This window comes from Saimiri boliviensis, chromosome 12 (genome assembly GCF_048565385.1).
Source record: "Saimiri boliviensis isolate mSaiBol1 chromosome 12, mSaiBol1.pri, whole genome shotgun sequence".
Taxonomy (NCBI): domain Eukaryota; kingdom Metazoa; phylum Chordata; class Mammalia; order Primates; family Cebidae; genus Saimiri; species Saimiri boliviensis.
In genome coordinates this window covers 19,456,402-19,475,878 of record NC_133460.1, presented here as the reverse complement: position 1 = coordinate 19,475,878, position 19,477 = coordinate 19,456,402, and the positions used below count along the sequence as shown (strand labels likewise).

General features: G+C 40.6%; 1 protein-coding gene across 2 annotated transcripts in view; it reads right to left on the bottom strand.

The window, feature by feature from the left end:
- Nucleotides 1–9,877: 9,877 nt before the first annotated feature.
- The window catches only part of GPR139 (G protein-coupled receptor 139), a 45,214-nt gene continuing 35,614 nt past the window's right edge, over nt 9,878–19,477 (bottom strand). The window contains exon 2 of one of the 2 annotated variants that reach the window (XM_003930145.3): nt 9,878–14,321. In XM_003930145.3, coding sequence (XP_003930194.1) covers nt 13,387–14,321 — 935 coding nt within the window. In that variant the 3' untranslated portion in view covers nt 9,878–13,386. The remainder of the gene's footprint in view (nt 14,322–19,477) is intronic. The other variant, XM_039478342.2, reaches the window with a different exon arrangement.

The following is a 19,477-nucleotide window of genomic DNA, read 5'->3' as shown; positions in this document are numbered from 1 at the left end:
CTCACTCAGGAGGAATAGATAAAAGAAATAGAGCACTAGCAATAAACTTATCTATGGGTGGTGGAGACAGTATTGGTGCTTGCAGTATATTTGGAAAGAGGCACAACTGGAGAAAAAAACGCTAGAGGAAATGTAAGAGTTACTGAAATCATTTTGATTAGAGAAGAAAACTGCAATTTAAGAACTCCTTGCAAGTTTAGGCCAGATGCACTGGCTCACGCCTGTAATCACAGCACTTTGGGAGGCTGAGGTGGGCAGACCACTTGAGGTCAGGAGTACGAGACCAGCCTGGCCAACCTGGTGAAATCCTGCCTCTACTAAAAATACGGGTACCTGTAATCCCAGCTACTCAAGAGGCTGAGGCATAAAAATCTCTTGAAACTGAGAGATGGAGGCTGTAGGGAGCTGAGATTGCACCACTGCACTCCAGCCTGGGCAACAGAGCCAGACTTTGTCTCAAAATAATAATAATAATAATAATAATAATAACAATAATAATAATAATAAAAGAACTCTCTGTGAGTCTAAAGAGGATTCTGAAATGAAGAGCAAGACAGTTTGTTACTCTGTAGAAGAAGAAATAAAGAATAAATAATTAGACGTTAATGGGTAAAGGATGGTTTTGCTACTTGGAAGAAATTTCAAGTTCCCATCCTATTCTCCTACTTTCTTTCCCAATATCAATAAGTGAGTCATAACATTGCTATGTTTTTGTGAGTATTTGAAAACCAAAATATTGTTCTGTAAGTTTTGGAAAGAATTGAAGTTGGCTCTGAAGGATGTGTTCACATGTGTTCAGTTAGGGAAGGGCAATGGGAGGAGAGGCATTTATTTGGCGTCTTCTCTAGCCACTTTGGAAAGTGACACATGGCTGGTCAATCTTGAAATCCAATGATCAAGAGTCGCTGGATAAATCTGGTAAAGCTAATCCATCTCAGAAGTGTTTAAAGACTCTGTAAGATAATTCTCTCACTCTTGAGAGAGATAGGCCATTACATCTAAGGGTCCTCACAGACAGAATCTTCCAAGGAAAGAGTGATGGCATCACAGGGTCTAGCTCTGTGCTGGATTCACTTTCCCTTTCGGGAGGTTCCTATTCCAAGATTATTGTGGCCTTGGTTGGGGATACACTCTTATTTAGCATTTCAATTCAACCAGTACAAGATGGATTCTTTTTTTTGGACAGGATCTTGCTCAATCATCCAAACTGGAGTACAGTGGAGTAATCACAGCTCACTGTGGCCTTGACCTCCTGGGCTCAAGCAATTTTCCTGTCTCTGCCTCTCAAGTAGCTGGGACTACAGGCATGCACCACCACGCGCAGCTAATTTTTTTTTTTAAATTTTAATTTCTTTTTGTAAAGAGAGGGTCTTGCTATGTTGCCCAGGCTGGTCTTGAACTCCTGACCATGAGTAATGCTCCTCCCTCTGCCTCACAAAGTGCTGGGATTAGAGATGCGAGTCACCACACCTGGCCCAAACAGGACTTTTACTAAAGCTCTGGGACTATGGCAGAAAACCAATAAAGAGATCCTTAAGGAGACAGTCAAATTTAAAGTAGGTTGCCTCATCAGTAGGGATGCAAGAAAAACAGCCAGTTTCTTTTCTTTTCTGGCTTCAAGCCCCACCTTTATCTTCTCCTCCCTAGGAAAACTAAGAGAAGCAGAGCCCTCTCTCCTACCTTCCGAGGCTCATTTCCCTTTTCCCTGTTTGATGACCTGCATTTTCTTTTTATAACAGATGCTATGATGACCTTATTCTCTGGGAAAGACCCTATACTTTCCCTCATGGAGATGACCTTTTTCTTCCAGACCTGGCTGGGATAGCCATGTCAGAACACATCACCATGCCCCAGACAATCAGATACACTAAGATGCACACACATTTAGCAACAGGGGTCATTTCCTTACAGATTGTTAGAAATCAGATATTTACAAGATTAATTTACAATAACAAGAAATATTCTGCAGCTGTGGAATATTTGTGGCCTCTCTCAGAGCCTGGAGGTACACTTGACATAGTGAGGATGGGTCACCTGTATCAACCCGCCCCCACCATTAGGTTGCTATTACTTGGCTTCAGGGATATCGCTTAACTCCATCTGATGAGATGGGCAAGTGGCCTTTATGCAGCTGCCGTCACATCGCCCTGAAGGCTGAAGTTTAGCTTCAGACTAGCAGTGGATGAAAATGGAGAGAGAACTAAGGCAAAGTGGGGAGCCACATTTCATGGTATTGAAATTGAATATGGAGTGAATGATGGCCTGCCTTCTTTCTTCCAAATTCTTGATGTTCTGCCTTTTTTTGGGATCTCTTACTGGATGACTAAAATGAGTGAAATGCTTTCTCTACTTTGGAAAAGAGAGAGAGCTGGGAGCATGACATTGCTAAACGCTTTCTTCCTGGGAGTGGCCTCATCATCTCAAAATGGATACAGTTTCTCAGAGAAGTCCCAGAATAGACAAAATTCTTCTTGTCCCTATTACAGAGAACTAAAAAATAGAGTTTGTTAATAATGTTCTAGATACTTAAAATTATTATAAATAATTCCCACCACCCCATTTTGAAGTCGCTACTACTATCTCCATTTTACAGGTGATGAAATAGTAGCTCAGAAACTGGAAGTGACTTGTCCAAGATCACTCAGCTGAAAAGTGGTGGCATCAGGATTTGAACTCAGACCTGCATGGCCCACATCCTTTTCATACCAGGAACCTGGTTTCAGGAGTTGCAATGCTTTGAATGTGTAACTACTTTTATTTTGAACCCACTTTTTTTTTTTTTTTACTTTTAGAAGTGCTATTTGGTATCTGTATTGAGTCAATTACAATTATTATTATTTTTTATTTTAGAGCTTTTAGTGAACTGTGTGACAGCTAGGAGAGATGGATAGGCCAGGGCTGAAAATCTCTGGCCATGAAGACAGAAATATGCCTTTAGAGGCACCCAACACCCCTACTTTGAGGACAGTGAAGTGCTAAGAGGACCAGGCGGATCTTTTCTTGCCTTGCTGCTTTAAGTATTTTAGTCGTACAGCACACCTGGCTGTTTGCCTCCATGTGGGTTATAAAATTCCCTGAGCCACTTTTATAAATTCCCCAGGTCATGAGGAGGCAAATGTAGGGGAACCATATTCTCTTTCCAGTAGTTCCACATTAGGCCATAACTTAGAAATTCTTGTTCTTAATCTCTCAGAAGCACTTGGAAGGTAACGTCTCTCAACTTTCCTCTTTTACTGCACGTCCACTGGAGAATGAAGGTCTTGACTGATTTGTAGAATTGTGAGAAGGCACACAATATGTGTGAATAAGCCTCCCTCCCTTCCGATTTCTCTGACTAGCCTGACCCTAGGAGGCAGCAGTTCTTCCTACACTCTCATCTTCCCTGTAGGACCCCTAACTAGTTTGCAGTCCATGCCTGGCTTCCAAAGGAAGTTCTAGAGGCCCATTTCTAACTGTCTTTACCAACAGGGCTTGACTTGGAGGCAAAAGTCTGCTTGCAACAGTCTGCACAACTGTTTTCTGTAGTCTCAGACTATCTCATGGGTGTCTGGCCAAAGACTGAAACTCACTGGTTGGGAAATCCATTGGCCCTAGGTCCAGCTGAAGTTCTCCAATCCACCCTTATAGTAATAGAGCTTATAATCGATATCCATCAGCCAAATTCCTTCATTTTATTTTTCAACTGGTTCCAAACCCAGAGTGGGCGATAGATGGGTGGGATTTATCAGCCCCTGGAAACATCAACAGTGAAATGTGCACACACTGTGGACTCTCAAGCAATTGTGAAGAGTCTGAATTTGTGAAATGGCCAAATGACAGATTATTTTGGAGAGCTGTATTGTATTTTCCCAGTTCTTATAGTTAATTGAGTGTTACCAAGTAGCCAAGTGGTTCTCAATCCTGGCTGTGTATCACAATCACCTGGGAACATTTTTAAAAATACTGATGACTTGGGCCCATTCCTGAAGGTTCTGATTTACTTCATCTGGGAATAGAGTCTGAACATAGGTTTTAATAAACACTCCAGGTGAGTCTAAAGTGCAGATAAGTTTGGAGAAATTACCAAAATAAAGAAGTTGCTGAAGCCTCCTTATTTAACAGGTCAGTGTTTCCCAAAGTTTAATGCTTGTAGCACTGAGTGTGTGAGTGGGCTTAGATAGTACATTTGGCTTTGGTGATACTAAAACATATTGTGAAAAAGTTTGCCTTTTAAATTTTCTATTAATTCTTCTGATTAGATTAAAAAGAATGCCTCAATGTGGTAGAATTAGATCGCTAATTCCTATCTTTTAAAAGAGAGTGGCTATCAAGTTCACACAATAGTATGTATTGAGAATTATTGATAGTCTTTAATCTTTTTGTACAATTTCTATTTATGGTAGACGATAGTGGCTTTCAATTTATGGTAGGGATATGAGGTTTCCTTTAAAAAATCAGTGGCTCTACATCTTGGCTACATATTTAAATTATTTGAGAAGCTTTAAAAAATAATGATATCTGGATTTCATCTTGGGCATTGGGATTTTCAAAAGCTCCCCAAGGGTGTATAACTGCTGCTTTAAAATGCATCAGTTTAGTGCTCCTCGAACTCTAATATGCATATGAATCACCTGGGGATCTTGTTAAAGTTCAGATTCTGGTTCAACAGGCTGGTGTGGGCACTGTGATTCTACATTTCTTGCAAGCTCCTAGGTGATGCTGATGCTGTTGATAGGTGGGCCGTGATTTGAGGAGCAAGGCCCTCGTGGAACTTGCTTCTGTACCTTAAATATTTTCATAAAGCAAATAATGCTGTCTTAATTTATTTTTTATGGGGGGAGTGCAAATCTTAAAATGGATATTAGTCTTGTTCAAAAGTCATGGCCAAATAGTTTCAGCACCTTGGACAGAAGCACAGGCCATTATTTTAAAGGGCCAGTGCCTAAGATAGAGCAGAAACAAGAGTTAAAAATCTGCATATTAAAAACATTTGCAAAATAATGACATTAAAATTATTATTGAAGATTGTGCAGGAAAGTTTAAAAATAAGCTGGATGTGGTGGCTCATGCCTGTAACATCAGCACTTTGGGAGGCCAAGGTGGGCAGATCATGAGGTCAGGAGATTGAGACCATCCTGTCTAACACGGTGAAAACTCATCTTTTCTAAAAAGGCAAAAAATAAGCCGGGTGTGGTGGCATGTGCCTGTAGTCCCAGCTGCTCAGGAGGCTGAGGCAGGAGAATCACTTGAACCTGGGAGGAAGAGGTTGCAGTGAGCTGAGATTGTGCCACTACACTCCAGCCTGGGTGACAGGGAGAGACTGTCTCAAATAATAATAATAATAATGCATCTTTAAAAATGTCTGTCCTGTTGGTAGAGTCTGTATTATTTTATCTGCCATCTTGTAGGGCTAATGCTCTGCGAGAAATCATCAGACACATGAACTGGTTCATGAAATGGAACCATACAGTATTATGCACTAATGATTTCTGACTCCTCATTAATGGAACTAGAAGATAACTTTAGCCTAAATATCAACCTTGGATGATGAAAAGGCTAATGGGAGCAAACTGCAAATTCAGGAGAGAGAGTGTGGAATGTCTACAACAGCATGCCAGCGTGGCCTGAAGTGAAGTGGCTTTTGGAGTCAGACAGAACTGAACTTGAATACCAGCTCATAAATTACTCATTGTGACCTTGGGTATGTTTAATTTAATCTCCATGAGATTCAGTTTTCTCATCTGGATAATGGAGGGAACAACATTGTCCTTCAAGAATTGTGAAGATTAAGTGAGATAAGAAGATCACATCAGTTCCTTACTTCAAACTTTTTAATGGCTTCCAACAAAATTCCTCACCAGGGATCACAAACCTCTACACGTGATATGGTTTGGTTCTGTGTCTCCGCCCAAACCTTGTCTTGTGGCTCCCATAATTCCCACATGTTGTAGGAAGGACCCAGTGGGAGGTGACTGAATTATGGGGGCAGATCTTTCCTTTGCTGTTCTTGTGATAGAGAATGGGTCTCATGAGATCCAGTGGTTTTAAAAACAGGAGTTGCCTTGCACAAGCTCTCTTTCTGCCTGCCGCCACCCATGTAAGATATGCCTTGCTCCTCCTTGCCTTCCACCATGATTGTGAGGCTTCCCCAGCCACGTGGAACTGTGCATTCTCCATTAAACTTCTTTCGTTTGTAAATTGCCTAGTCTTGGGTGTGTCTTTATCAGCAGCATGAAAACAGACTAACACAGCATGATTCAGCTCCTCCCTCTCCCTTCCTCCCTTGTTCCATACCACTCTAACCCTGGATCACTAGGTTTCATTCGGCAATATTAATCTTCTATTTGTTCCATTAGCACCGAAGGTTATTCACATTTCAAGGCTTTTGTACTCTCTGACCCCTTTGCCTAACATGCTCCTTTTATGACTGTCTCATTTTAATTTGGATTCCAGTTCTGTTGTCACTTTCTCAAATAGACCTTCCTTGACTCATTGATCTAGTGTTATTTCTGCCTGACCTTAGTCACTTACAATTATTTATTTCCAGCCCTTATCACTACTCGAAATTATCTTATTTGCTTTCTTATGTATTGTCTTTCTCATTAAAATGTAAGCACCAAAATGTCAGGGGTCTTACCTATCTTGTTCATTAATGAATCACTATGCCTAGAATATATCTTGACACATAGCGTATTTCAATAAATATTAGTCAAATAAATAAATACTAGAGAAGTGCCTGGGACCCAGTGGTGGTTAAATGAGTGCCTACTCCCTTGACTCTTTTCATCTCCACCCCTAAACATGTTCAAGTTGACAGCCTGGTCACTGGAGATGCTAAGGAATAATAGAAGAAATTTCTGGCTGGGCATGCTGGCTCATGTCTGTAACCCCAGCATTTTGGGAGACTGAGATGGGTGGATCACCTGAGGTCAGGAGTTTGAGATCAGCCTGGTCTATATGGTGAAACCCTATCTCTACTAAAAAAAAAGTCAGCTGGGTGTGGTGGCACATGTCAGCTACTCGGGAGGCTGAGGTAGAATAATTTCTTGAACCTGGGAGGCGGAGGATGCAGTGAGCTGTGAAAAGAGATCACATTGCTGTTCTCCAGCCTGGGTAACAGTGTAAGACTGTCTCAAAAAAAAAAAAAAAAGAAGAAGAATATAAGAAATTTCTAACCATGAAGGTTTCTAACTACGGAGGTTTAAAGCAACCTTGCAGAGGTATATAATCTATTCTATATTTCTTGAAAATGTACAGAAAGATCATTGGAAAGAGGGTCTACTAACGTCTAGGTTGTGTAACTTTGGACAAGTGCTCTTTCAGGCCTAAGCTTTCTTTTTTGATCTTTGAGTGAAATAGTCTCTAAGATCCTCTATGGCTCTCTAATGATTCAGTGGTAGTAAAAGAAGAATCTAACCTTTGCGGTTATTCCGTGGTTGCTTCCTGTCTCACTTTACTCTTGATCTATTCTTCATTGCCTTGTGCCCTGGGGTCTTCCCATTGCGGACTACACCACCTGCCCTCTTTTTCTGGCTGGCTTCTGTTTGAACTTGGTCAGTAGGCAGCATCAGAATGATATCAGAGGTAAGGAAGAGAGAGGCATTCCTTTTGCTCTGGCGCCCTGACTGTGGTGTGGCCCTTTCTTGCTGGAAGGCCCCTCCTCCAAGACGCTAGACCTCACTGAGGTCCACTGATATCCTTTCTTCTCATTCATTAGGAGAGATAAAACTTCTTGTTATTTCTAGTTCCAAGGTACCTCAACGGTAAATGAAAGCTTCCTCTCAGGAAGCTTCACCTCTCACAAGTTCCCCTAATCTTGCTCAAGCCATTGTTAGCAGTTTTTTTTGGTTAAAGTCTTTTCATGAAACCATCTCACTGAGATTTTGTTCCCTATAAGACTCTGATAGACAACTCATTTTGAAATATATCCAGAAAAGCAGATTCTAAGAACTCCCACTAAAAACCATTTGCGGTGTTAATAGACATTCCTATAATGATTTCTTCTTTGGGTTTAATCTGGAACTCTCACACTGCAGTTGAAGTCTCACATCCTCTTGTTCCATCTCCAGTGGAGAGAAATGTCACGTTACTGCCATTATCTCAGTAACAAAGCTCCAAAGACATAGCAACTCCTCATGCAGAGTGGATGAGAAGACGACTCTCTTCCCTGTGGCCCTATTTACTCATTTTAAATCAGAACATTTACCCCACCCTGCTTTTCCTTTTTTTTTTTTTTTGTGGCATGACAGTAACACATTCTACCAATAAACCCAGGAAATTCACAGTATCTATTTATCCCAGTAGACACGAGCCTCTTATCCCCCTTGTTGTGTCTGGCAAGTACTTGGGATTAATTGTACATGCTCCAAAGAGGCCGGACTCTCAAATTTAGCTGAGTGCACTAATAAAAGGATTATTATTTAACAGTTCAACTTCCTTCAACTCTCCTTTATCCTGTCTCATCGAATTGGTGAACAAAATTAATGAGGCTGCTGTGGCCATGCTTAACAGCTTCTGTTTGCCACCCTTTCAGCAAATTCTGTGCTTTTCTGTACTTCCCCCTCAACTCTTAAGTCACTTTTATTCTCCACATTGATGCAAAGATGGATTGTGACAATAGTTTGTGGGTGGCTGTCAGAATTGATGGTGGTTTGTGTGGGAAAATGCATAGCAAGTTTGAGAGCTATGGTTAGGATTCCACATAGAGTCAATTAAAAAAAAGTTCCACTCAGAAGGAAAGGTCAAGCTGAGAGTTTTAATTATGAGGCTGTTATAATATATCTTATGCTTGGATGATCTGGGTTTGAAGAGTTTCAAAACTATGCAATACACCCAACTCTAAGATGGGCATAGAAACAATGTGATGTTTTGTGGGGATGACTTAGAATTTTGCAAAGAAGATAAGGAGGTGAAGTGAAAGGGATAGAGTGCTGAGTAACCTAGGTTCCATTCAGGACCAAATCATTCACCTCATTGATCTCTTTGGGCCTAACTTCCTCACCTTTAAAATGATGTACAACTGGAAGTATTTTTAAAGCTCTGCTACTAATAATCACTTTATAAGGTACCTATTGGAATTATAATTAGCTCAATTTTGTGGAGAGAAAATTGAGACTCAGAGAGAGATTGAGAACATTGCTGAAGGTCACACAGCCAGAAAGTTATGGCTTGCAATAACTGATGCCAAATTTTGGGTTCCTGTAAGAGTTTTCACATACCTTGAAGACAATAGAAACATTTACATTGTGCACCATTTTCTAGATGAGGGGAGTCCTTCAGAAATCTCTAAGGACTTGCTTAAGGCTATACATATAGTAAATGGTGGAGCTGGGGCATGGACTCATAACTGTCTGACACCAAAGCCCAAGCTCTTATACATGATGCTTGATTTCCAGTTATGATTATTAGTGCATCCATCACTGTCTCGAAGATGTAAAGAGGATGTGATGAGAAGAGAATTCAGATTTATACCCAGTAAACTACCTAATTTAGGAGTATAGGGAGCAGAGTTCAGTGGTCTCAAATTCTGAGCTATATCTGCTAACCAGAAGGCAGGCAGAGCTCTGGTTTTATTCTAGCACCCAGCATGATGTATAAGAAAGATGTCTATGTAAATGTTAAAGGTTTTAACCAGCATTCTACTATTTGGAGGATGTCATGCTTACTGAAATGGAAGTAGAGAGTAAAATGATAGTTACCAGAGGCTGGAAGTAGGTGAGAAGCAGGGAATGGGGAGATGTTTGTCAAAGGGCACACAGTGTGTTAGATGAAATAAATAAATTTTGAGATCTATTGCATAGCAGGGTGACTGGAGTCAATAACAATGTATATTTCAAAATAACTAAGATAATAAATTTCAAATTTCTCACCACAAAAAAATGATAAGTGAAGTGATAGATGTGTTAACTTAGCTTGATTTAATTATTCCACATTTTATACATATATCAAAACATCACATTGTATCCCATAAATGTATACAATTATGATTTATCAATTAAAAATAATAGTAATAAAAACAGCATACTGCAATTGCTTGAACATAGATGCAAATACCAAACACCAAGTGTGCACCATATGAGAATTTATTATGATACAAACAAGTCCAAACACAATATATAATCTAATTAAGAAAATATCAACATTTGCTTTTTTTCTATGGTAACCTTCTATTCCATTCTTTGAACTGGAAAAGCCAACATTAGAGTCTTTTATTCACTTCGGGTAGGCTCCCCATGTTGAATCAGGAGGTACCAACTGTGCAAAGTGATCTTTTCCAATAGCAGGGTGTTTGCAACACACAAGTTCATGCCCCCTCTGGTCTGTCTTTTACGGTTTGTCTGTCATTCCCCTCATTTCCTTCCCCACAAGACATTTCAGCCTTCAAGTTGTTCAATAAAATGACACAGCATGATGGTGTGTATCATCATTGCAATGTCCAACCAACGACACAAATCATACACCAAGAGAGAAACTAGTTAACTGTCTTTGAAAGAGGCACCACAAAAACCCGAAATAAGGCAATTGCTTCAGTACCACCAGCAGCAGCTGCTTACATGACAGGCTTCAAAATTCAAGGCTTTATTTTCAAAACTGGCCTGAAAGAAAAGGCTTACACATTTTTTAAGTTTTAGAGTTCAAAAAAACCTTTTTTATGATGTCCATAATTATTACTATAAATAATAATAAATTAAAAGTCCTTAGATAATCTGAAATAAATTTTAAGAGATACGTGTCAACCTAACCCAATGGGCATTCATTTGCATTTTAATCAGAAGACAGCAATTCACTAGAGTACCTTTGAGAAATGGACCTCTTTTAAATATCATTTAGCAAAATATAAAATATATTCAGAGGAAAAGAGATCACAATATTACATGGTAGAGACTCTATCACCAAGAGAAGTCATAAATTAAAGTGTCTGAGGAAAATGTTCCCAATGCACACCCAGTTTTTAAACATCGACAATTTTTACAGACAATTAAATACATGGAGCAGAGAGCATGGAGAGTCACATACATCCTTTCCATTTTATATACATTCTCAAAAAGGAATTGCTTAACCTTTGTAGATATTGCACTTTGACCCATTCCTGTATAGCTCAAACTAGCATTTTTCAGAGCTATGTGTTTAAAAAACAAACAAACAAACAAACAAACAAATAAATAAATAAATAAATATATATATATATATATTCAGTATAGGTAGCCTTTGGTCAATGTCCATTCATAAGGAGGTGTGGTGGAATTGCATCATACACAGATTTAATGAACACATGTTCAATTGTACGTGCTTGGCAAAAAAGAGACAGAGAGAAATACAATTTAAGGGACGTGAGGGAATCTGCTTACCATTCCACTCAATAAGCATACGCTCAGGGGAGCATGGGAGATGGAGATCTGTCCTTCAGTGAGACAACTTCCATGAACTACTTTCAGTGGAAGCATCTTGATGCACCAGGGTGGTCCTAATGTTCTCAGATACATTAGAATCACACAATATGGTCCCTAAATGAGAACCAATTCTGCCTTATCATCAAACAGAGAAACAGCAACCTGTTCCAATGCTGGAGAAAAACTTAGCTGTGTTAGGTTTTGAAAGCAATGGAATATAATCTCCAACATGTCTCTTTTTGGAGGATCTTTTGCAAAGGTAATTTTGGCTCTTTAATATTTTATCTTTTGCATTGACTTTAGAATGTAATCCTTGGCTGATGAGATTCTATTGCAATACTTGAAAGGGGGTAAGAATTAGGATCGTCAGGACTAATAGGACCTAAGATTATATTGAGTTAGTATTGAGAACACTGGCCAAAGTTTAGGGTTTGTGTTGCCCTGGGGCCTTTTCTTACCCCATTCGTTTATTGCAAATTCCCTTAAAAAAGATAGACGTGTCTTCCAATCTAGGGACAAAACGCAGTAAAAGTCCAGCCTGAGGAACTAAGTATTCCAGGTGGACCATCTGCTTTTTGTTTGGCCACCAAAAATATGCAATTTCAAATCATTTTGGCAGACTTCTTCTACAACAGGGATGAATTCTAATACTGGGAATCTGAGACAGAAGTAAAAAAAAGCGAAATAAGAGGAACATAGAAGATAATCGTGTGTGTGTGTGTGTGTGTGTGTGTGTGTGTGTGTTGCACACATAAGTAGCAATTTCCAGGGAAGCCCCCCCTAGAAATGTTTTTACCTTGGACAGGCAATGGTAGAATAAATAAACAGTTTTATTTTATCATTTTGCAAAGGATCTGGGTTAAATAGCTTTACCAAGAACTGGCACCACCCTTTTGAGCCATGTGCGTCAAAGGGCAGACGAGGCGTCAGCATGGGCACCTTTTGTGTCTGTGTTTGTGGCAAAATGGCAATGCCAGCTGGGCTCTGAGGCAGAGCTGAGAACATCTCCTCTCATACCCGCAGAGATGCAGTTCCTGACCCTTGAATATTGAATTCAGTTCGGAAGTCACTTCAAATAAAACAATTTGGTGAGGGCCTCAGCAAGCAAGGAGGCAGGGTTGGCAACTCGACACATAAAAAGGCTTCTCTAGGAAGCTTGAGAAATACCATAACAAGAAGCAATTCTGAGTAACGAGATCATATGCAGCTGACACAGGGATGGGTTGAAACAATGGCAAGTGTGGGCTTATTTTTTTGTTTTTCTGGGCTCAAGAATTCCTCCTTTCCCCCTGCGCACCAGGCAGGGTCATTGTTTTGGAGGAGATAGAGAAAATCTATACATAATGATAAATAGAAAACTGCCTCTTAGACCCCCAGGTTTGAGGTCACAGCTCTGTGGGTTTGGAGATTTTCTGAAGAAGCTCTGGCCAGAGTTTGGATGGGATCCAATACTCTTCTATTCCCACAGTGTCATTCTGAAGCTAGGAGTGCCAGGGCCACTTCAAGACCACAACCCTCTCTAGGACAAAGGGCACCTTGAAAAAAAATCCCGAAACAGTTAGTATTGTTAGCTCCTGGGAACAGCACAGGGAAGTGATGAATGACCTCAGCTCTCGGAAGAAGAGTGCAGGCTCAGCTACGTGCTACTGGAGCTTGGTAAGTCACATAAATGAATGGCTCCCAGTGACTGTGGATGGTACCGGAGCAAAATCACAGACTATTTCTCTACTTTGTGTCCTAACTGGTCACAGGATGATGACACAACCTCCAATGGTGTCTTCAAACTGGCAGGAGCTTTTGCTTTCAATATGGAAATAAATGCAGAAATAAAAACAAGCTTCATGCTCTCCTTTCTTCTCTCCGATCTCTTCTCATCTACCAGTCTGAGGATTGCTCAGTCTGCAGGAGACAGGAAATCAGATTAGCACTCTTAAGGAGAGCTGCTCAGCCGTAGGATGGGACATCCTCCCATCTGGAAATGGATTAGACAGAGGCAGTAGGTGCCACACCTATAAGATCACGGGGATACTTTTATAGGTTTTCCATTTTTGTCATACTGGTACACCAGCATCTTGATACAGTGTGAGTTTGCCGGCGAGATCCAGGGGCTACTTGTTATGGAAAAGTTGTGATTGGTGTAGAACTGTACAGGTTGTTTCTGGCACTTGAAGAAGGCCTTGAGCGTGGCGGCCGCCATGGTGCGGAACCGCTTGCTGATGAAGCAGTAGAGGAAGAAGTTGATGGCTGTGTTCAGAAGGGCTAGCATGTTGGCAATGTCGGACATGATGTGCACCAGCCAGCGGTTCTGGATGGGCGCCCCATAGAGGTGGTAAAGAATCATGATGATGCGAGGGGCCCAAAGTGTGGCAAAGATGGAGGTAATGGTGAACAAGATGGCAGTGGTCTTCCCTGTGGAGTAGCCACGGAGACGAAAATTGCTCTTCCTCCTGAGCTTGTACACAATGATTGAGTTCAAGATGAAGAAGATGGAGCAGGGCACCAGGTAGACGGTGAAGCAGTGGATCCAGATGAGGACGTGATGCACAGAGGTGCTGATGTAGTCTTCAGTCCAGATGTTGGGCCACCAGTAGTAAGGGATACTGGTCAGAAAACAGGTGATATAAACACTTACAATGACCTTCCGGGTGCGGGCTGGGTATGAGACCGTGTGGTACTTGAGCGGGTGGCAGACGGCGATATACCTGTCAATGGTTAATGGAACAGTAATCCATATGGAGGTGTGGATGGATGAGAATTCCAGCACTTCTATGATCTTGTCGGGGATCTGAGGCATCTGCATGTTCAGGATGAAATCTTCCAACAGGAAGTCCACAAACACGATGAAAAAGAGGACCAAGATGTCTGCAGCAGCGAGTGCCAAGAGATAGTTGTAGGAGGACTTCTGCCTTCTTGCCACCAGCTGGGAGAGGATGATCACGGTCAAGATATTTGCTGTGGAGAGAAGAAAAACTGGTTTACCTCTGAAGCAAAGATGACTTTGTTGGCTCTAATGGGGGCCCTAAGCATATGGTTATTGTGCACTCCCATGGAAGTCAAAATGATTGAATCAAAGCTTTTGAGGGACAACCTTGGCATTACAAAGAGCACCTCATACGAACATGTGAATACGATTTCAAAGTTATGCTTACATTCTAACACGACCATCAGAGGTGGCGCCGCCATTCTCCTCATCCTAGAAATGAAACCTGGGCTCTGAGAGCCTCACACAGCCCTGAGAGGTGGCGCCGCCATTCCCCTCATCCTAGAAATGAAACCTGGGCTCTGAGGGCCTCACACAGCCCTGAGAGGTGGTGCCGCCATTCTTCTCATCTTAGGAATGAAACCTGGGCTCTGAGAACTTAAGCAACTTGCTTAGAGCCACACAGTTAATAATTCACGATGACAGGAACCACACCTTGATCCCCTGATCCCAAATCTTATGCTCTTTCACTTGTTCAATGGCATGAAGAATATAGGGCTGAGGTAGCATTTCCTGCTATATGTGCTTAGAAAAGAGACTGGACTGCATAACCTCTTAAGAACCTCTTCAGAGCTTGGATTTTAGGATCTTTCCTTTTTAAGGAGATTTAAAATTGGAAGTGCAGAGATGATCATGACCTTCAGATTAATTTAAAAATAAATTACATTTATTTTTGGAATAGGGAATCTACATACATGGTACATAATTAAAAATAATAGCAGGGCAAAGCACATTTTCCTTTGATTCCTGTTCTCCAGTCATCAAAGTTCCCCTCCCTCAGGGAAATCACAGTTAATAAAAAAAAATCTATGCTTATATTTGTCTATGTAATGTGCATGTATTAGGTTGATCCACCAACCTAATACATGGTTTTTGCATAAACGGCAGTAATGTATTATTTTTCATGGGGTCAGATTTGTTTTGAAAATACCTCTATATAATTTCTGATCAAATTGAAAAAAAAAAGTCTTCCTGAATTAAGCATATTTAGAAAGTCATTAGGGACTCACTCAAAAATGATGTTCCAACAGATAATATCTAGAATTCATTCTGCGCATTTATTTTCATTCATTCTCACATTCAACCCTGAAATTTGAACACCAATAATGCTATTTTGCAAGGCAAATTCTCAGAAAGCTTATATTCCTTGTCTGAGGTCCAATGGCAGATCTAGAACCAGATCTCTCTTTCAATCTCTCTCTGTCCCTCTCAGTCTCTCTTTCTCCCTTTCTTGGTAACCTTTTAAAATATTATACAATAGTTCACATGTAAAAGTGTCTTATAATAAACACAACTTCAAAATGTGGTGTACTCATCACTCAGATTTAACAAATTTTAACATTTTGCCATATTTGCTTCAGCTCTCTTTAAGAAGTGACATTGTAAATACAGTCGAAGTATCCTCTGAAGAAGCTCTGTTCCCATTCTTTTCCATCTTCTTTCTTTAGAGGCAACCACCATGCTGCAGGCAGTGTGAAGTGTCCAGTGCCATATCTGCATACTCTTTCTTTCTTTTCAGAGACAGAATCTTGCTATGTTGCCCAAGCTGAAGAGCAGTGGCTATTCACAGGTGCGATCATCGTGCTTTACAGTTTTCAACTCCAGGGCTCAAGTGATCCTCAAATCTTAGCCTCCTATGTAGCTGGGACTACAGATACACATCACTGTGCCCAGCCTTTTGCTTTCTTTTATATAATGAACTTGCCAATCTATACACTGCTTTTGTCATTCAACATTATATTTTTGAGACCCATTTTTGTTGCTACATGAAGATCTAGGTTCACTCATTTGAATGACTACATAGCATTATGCTATAGGAACTTACTGATTTATTTATTTATTTATAATTTATTATATTAAATATGTCCATTCATTTAAATTGGTTCTAGGATTTTGCTGTTATGAACCACTGTAGTTAATATCGTGACATGAGTCTCCATGAGAAGTACTTATATATAAAAGTTTCTCTGGGCTAATGTACATATGGAAGTGTATTATGTTTTAGAGTATGTGCATCTTTCATTTTAACAGATACTGCTGATTGCTTTGTAAAATGGTTTTATTAATTTAGATTCCCAACAGCAGAATGTGAGAATTCCAGTTGCTCTGTATTTTCTCAGTATTACCAGTTTTTTTTTTTTTAAGTATTTGCTGTCCTTATTTTTGTCCAAAGCACTTTGAAATAGCATTTTGAAGGGGTGGAGAGTTAAGATACTGAATACATTAATTAGCCAGGATTTAAACCCAGGACCAACATCCATCCTCAAAACCAATCTGCAATATTGGTACTTACTTCCAGTGGGGTGTGAGTACCATGCAGGTATGCTATACTGCACAGAATGTAGAGAAAAATCATGAGTATGTCCTACTTAAGTCACTACTTAAGCAAAGAGACCCACTAAAGCAAAGGTCTTTATATTTGTAAAGCTGATATTTCAAATCTGTATTCATGCATTCAACACAGTTTATCTACCTATTCTGAGCTGTGCCCTGGGTGGGGACGATGAACAAAATAGACATGGTCTGTTTAGCCTGCATGGAGCTTAGATTCTGTTAGGCAAGAAAAAGATCAGCTGAAGAACCACAGAAAAAAATGCATTAACTGCAAGATGTAGTGAATGCTATGACAGAATGTTTTGGAGTAGGAATCAGAAAAATCTTTACTGAGATTTGGAGGACCAGGAAGAGGTTAAAAGGCAGAAAGGTTGGAAGGAAAAAGTGTTTCAAGCAAAGGAAACAGCATGTGTAAAGGTTATGGGGGGGGAGAAGTCTGAAGAGTTGGGTTTATTAAAACAAAGAATATTTATATTGAGTTCTGCTTGCTTTGTAAGCATTCTTGCATTTTATAGCTTTCTTTTATTGAACAGCCTTGCTGTGTTCTGTTGAAAAACATTTCAAAATGTTTTATTCATCCAGAAATTTTTCCAAAAAGTATTTAGCATCTACTTTCTGTGGGCAAATGCCTGCGCATAGGCCTAAGGTGGATATATATTGGGTACTCTGGTGGATATACAAGTGTCTACTCAGAGAGTGGAGAAACATCATATAAATGGCCAAGCATTAAAGAGATACATAAGAATACAGTATACAAGAGCTGCTGGTGAATAGATACAGAAGGACAAAGGCTTTGGAGAAGGGTCCTGATGAAAGGCTTGGCATCCAATCCCTCCCTCTGACCTAATCCTATGTAGCCAGACCTTCATGGAACTCAAGGTATAAAGAGGTTGAGGTTTAAAGTTCTATTGAATCAAGGGTATGGGAGTCCAGTTTCTAAGAGTGTGGGATCTGGGGCTGGGCTGCCTGGGTGTTATTACCACCTTGACTTTGGACAAATTTATTCAATATTTCTGTGCCTCAATTCCCTTCTTTATAAAATGAGGTGTAGTCATCTGTTCTTACACTGCCAACAAAGACATTCTTGAGACTGGGTAATTTACAGAGGAAAGGGGTTTAATTGACTCACAGTTCCACCTGGCTGGGGAGGCCTTACAGTCATGGTAGAAGGCAAATGAAGAGCAAAGTCACATCTCACATGGTGGCAGGCAAGAACTTGCGCCGGGGAACTCCCCTTTATAAAACCATCAAATCTCATGAGACTTATTCACTATCATGAGAACAGCATGGGAAAGACATAGCCCCATGATTCAACTACTCCCCACTGGGTTCCTCCCATGACACATGGGATTATGGGAGCTACAATTCAAGATGAGATTTGGGACACAGTCAAACCACATCATGGGGTTAATAAGACTATCCACCTAATAGGCTTGTTTTGAGGATTAAGTGAGATAATTTTAACAAAGTGGTTAAAACAGTGTCTAGCAAGTGGGAAGCACTTAATGCATGGTAGCTATTGACTGAGAGTCCATTCATGCAGCAAATATTAACTGGGCATTGACTATGCCAGGCATTGTATGAGGCATTGGAGATACAGAGATTAACAAAGTGGACAGATTCCCTTTTGCCATGGAGTTGGTAGTATAATGAGGGAGAGAGACAATAAATAAACACACACACAAATGCACAAGAGAATGTCAGATGTAATACTAGGAAGAATAACACCAAGGAATGAGACAAATTGATGGGGGAGTAACTTTGAGATTAAAAGTGACATTTCGGTTCAATCAAGGATCAAGAGAAGATTGGCCAGGTGCTGTGGCTCACTCCTGTAATCCCAGCACTTTGGGAGGCTGAGGCGGGTGGATCACCTGAGGTCAGGAGTTCCAGATCAGCCTGGCCAACATGGTAAAACCCCATTTTACTGAAAATACAAAAATTAGCTGGACATGATGGTGGGCACCTATAATGGCAGCTACTTGGGAGGCTGAGGCAGGAGAATCGCTTGAACTCGGGAGATGGAGGTTGCAGTGAGCTGAGATCACACCACTGCACTCTAGCCTAGGCTACAAAGTGAGACTCTGTCAAAAAAAAAAAAAAAAAAAAAGAAGAAAAGAAAAGGAAAGAAGGGATCTAGGGATCTGTCATGCAAATATCTGTGGGAAAAGGTTTCTAGGCAGTGGGAATGGCAGGTACAACAGCCTTGTGGTGGGAATCAGCTTGTTATGTTCATGGGACAGAGAGACATGAGATTGATTTCCCATTTTACAGATGAGGAAACTGAGGCTTGCATTTTCAGATAATTTGCTCAAAGTCACAAACAGAACAAGTAAGGGAGCGAGAGAACAATGAAAATGGTGACCCCAGTTGTGTCTGACTTTCTGGTTTATTAGATTCTGCTTTATTTTCAAAGAAAAGGGTTCTCTACATAAAGAATGTGATTCCTGTTCTTTAAGTTGCCCCCGACATAGAAAAGTGCCATAATTTATTGCAACCTCCTTTTTTTTTGGACTGAGTTTTGCTCTTGTTGCTGCCCAGGCTGGAGTGCAGTGGTGCGACCTTGGTTCACCGCAACATCTGCCTCTCGAGTTCAAGCGATTCTCCTGACCCAGCCTCCCAACTAGCTGGAATTACATGCACCTGCCACCATGCCTGGCTAATTTTTGTATTTTTAGTAGAGACGGGGTTTCACCATGTTGGCCAGGCTGGTCTTGAACTTCTAACCTCAGGTGATCCACCAGCTTTAGCCTTCCAAAGTGCTGGAATTACAGGCATGAGCCACCATGTTCAG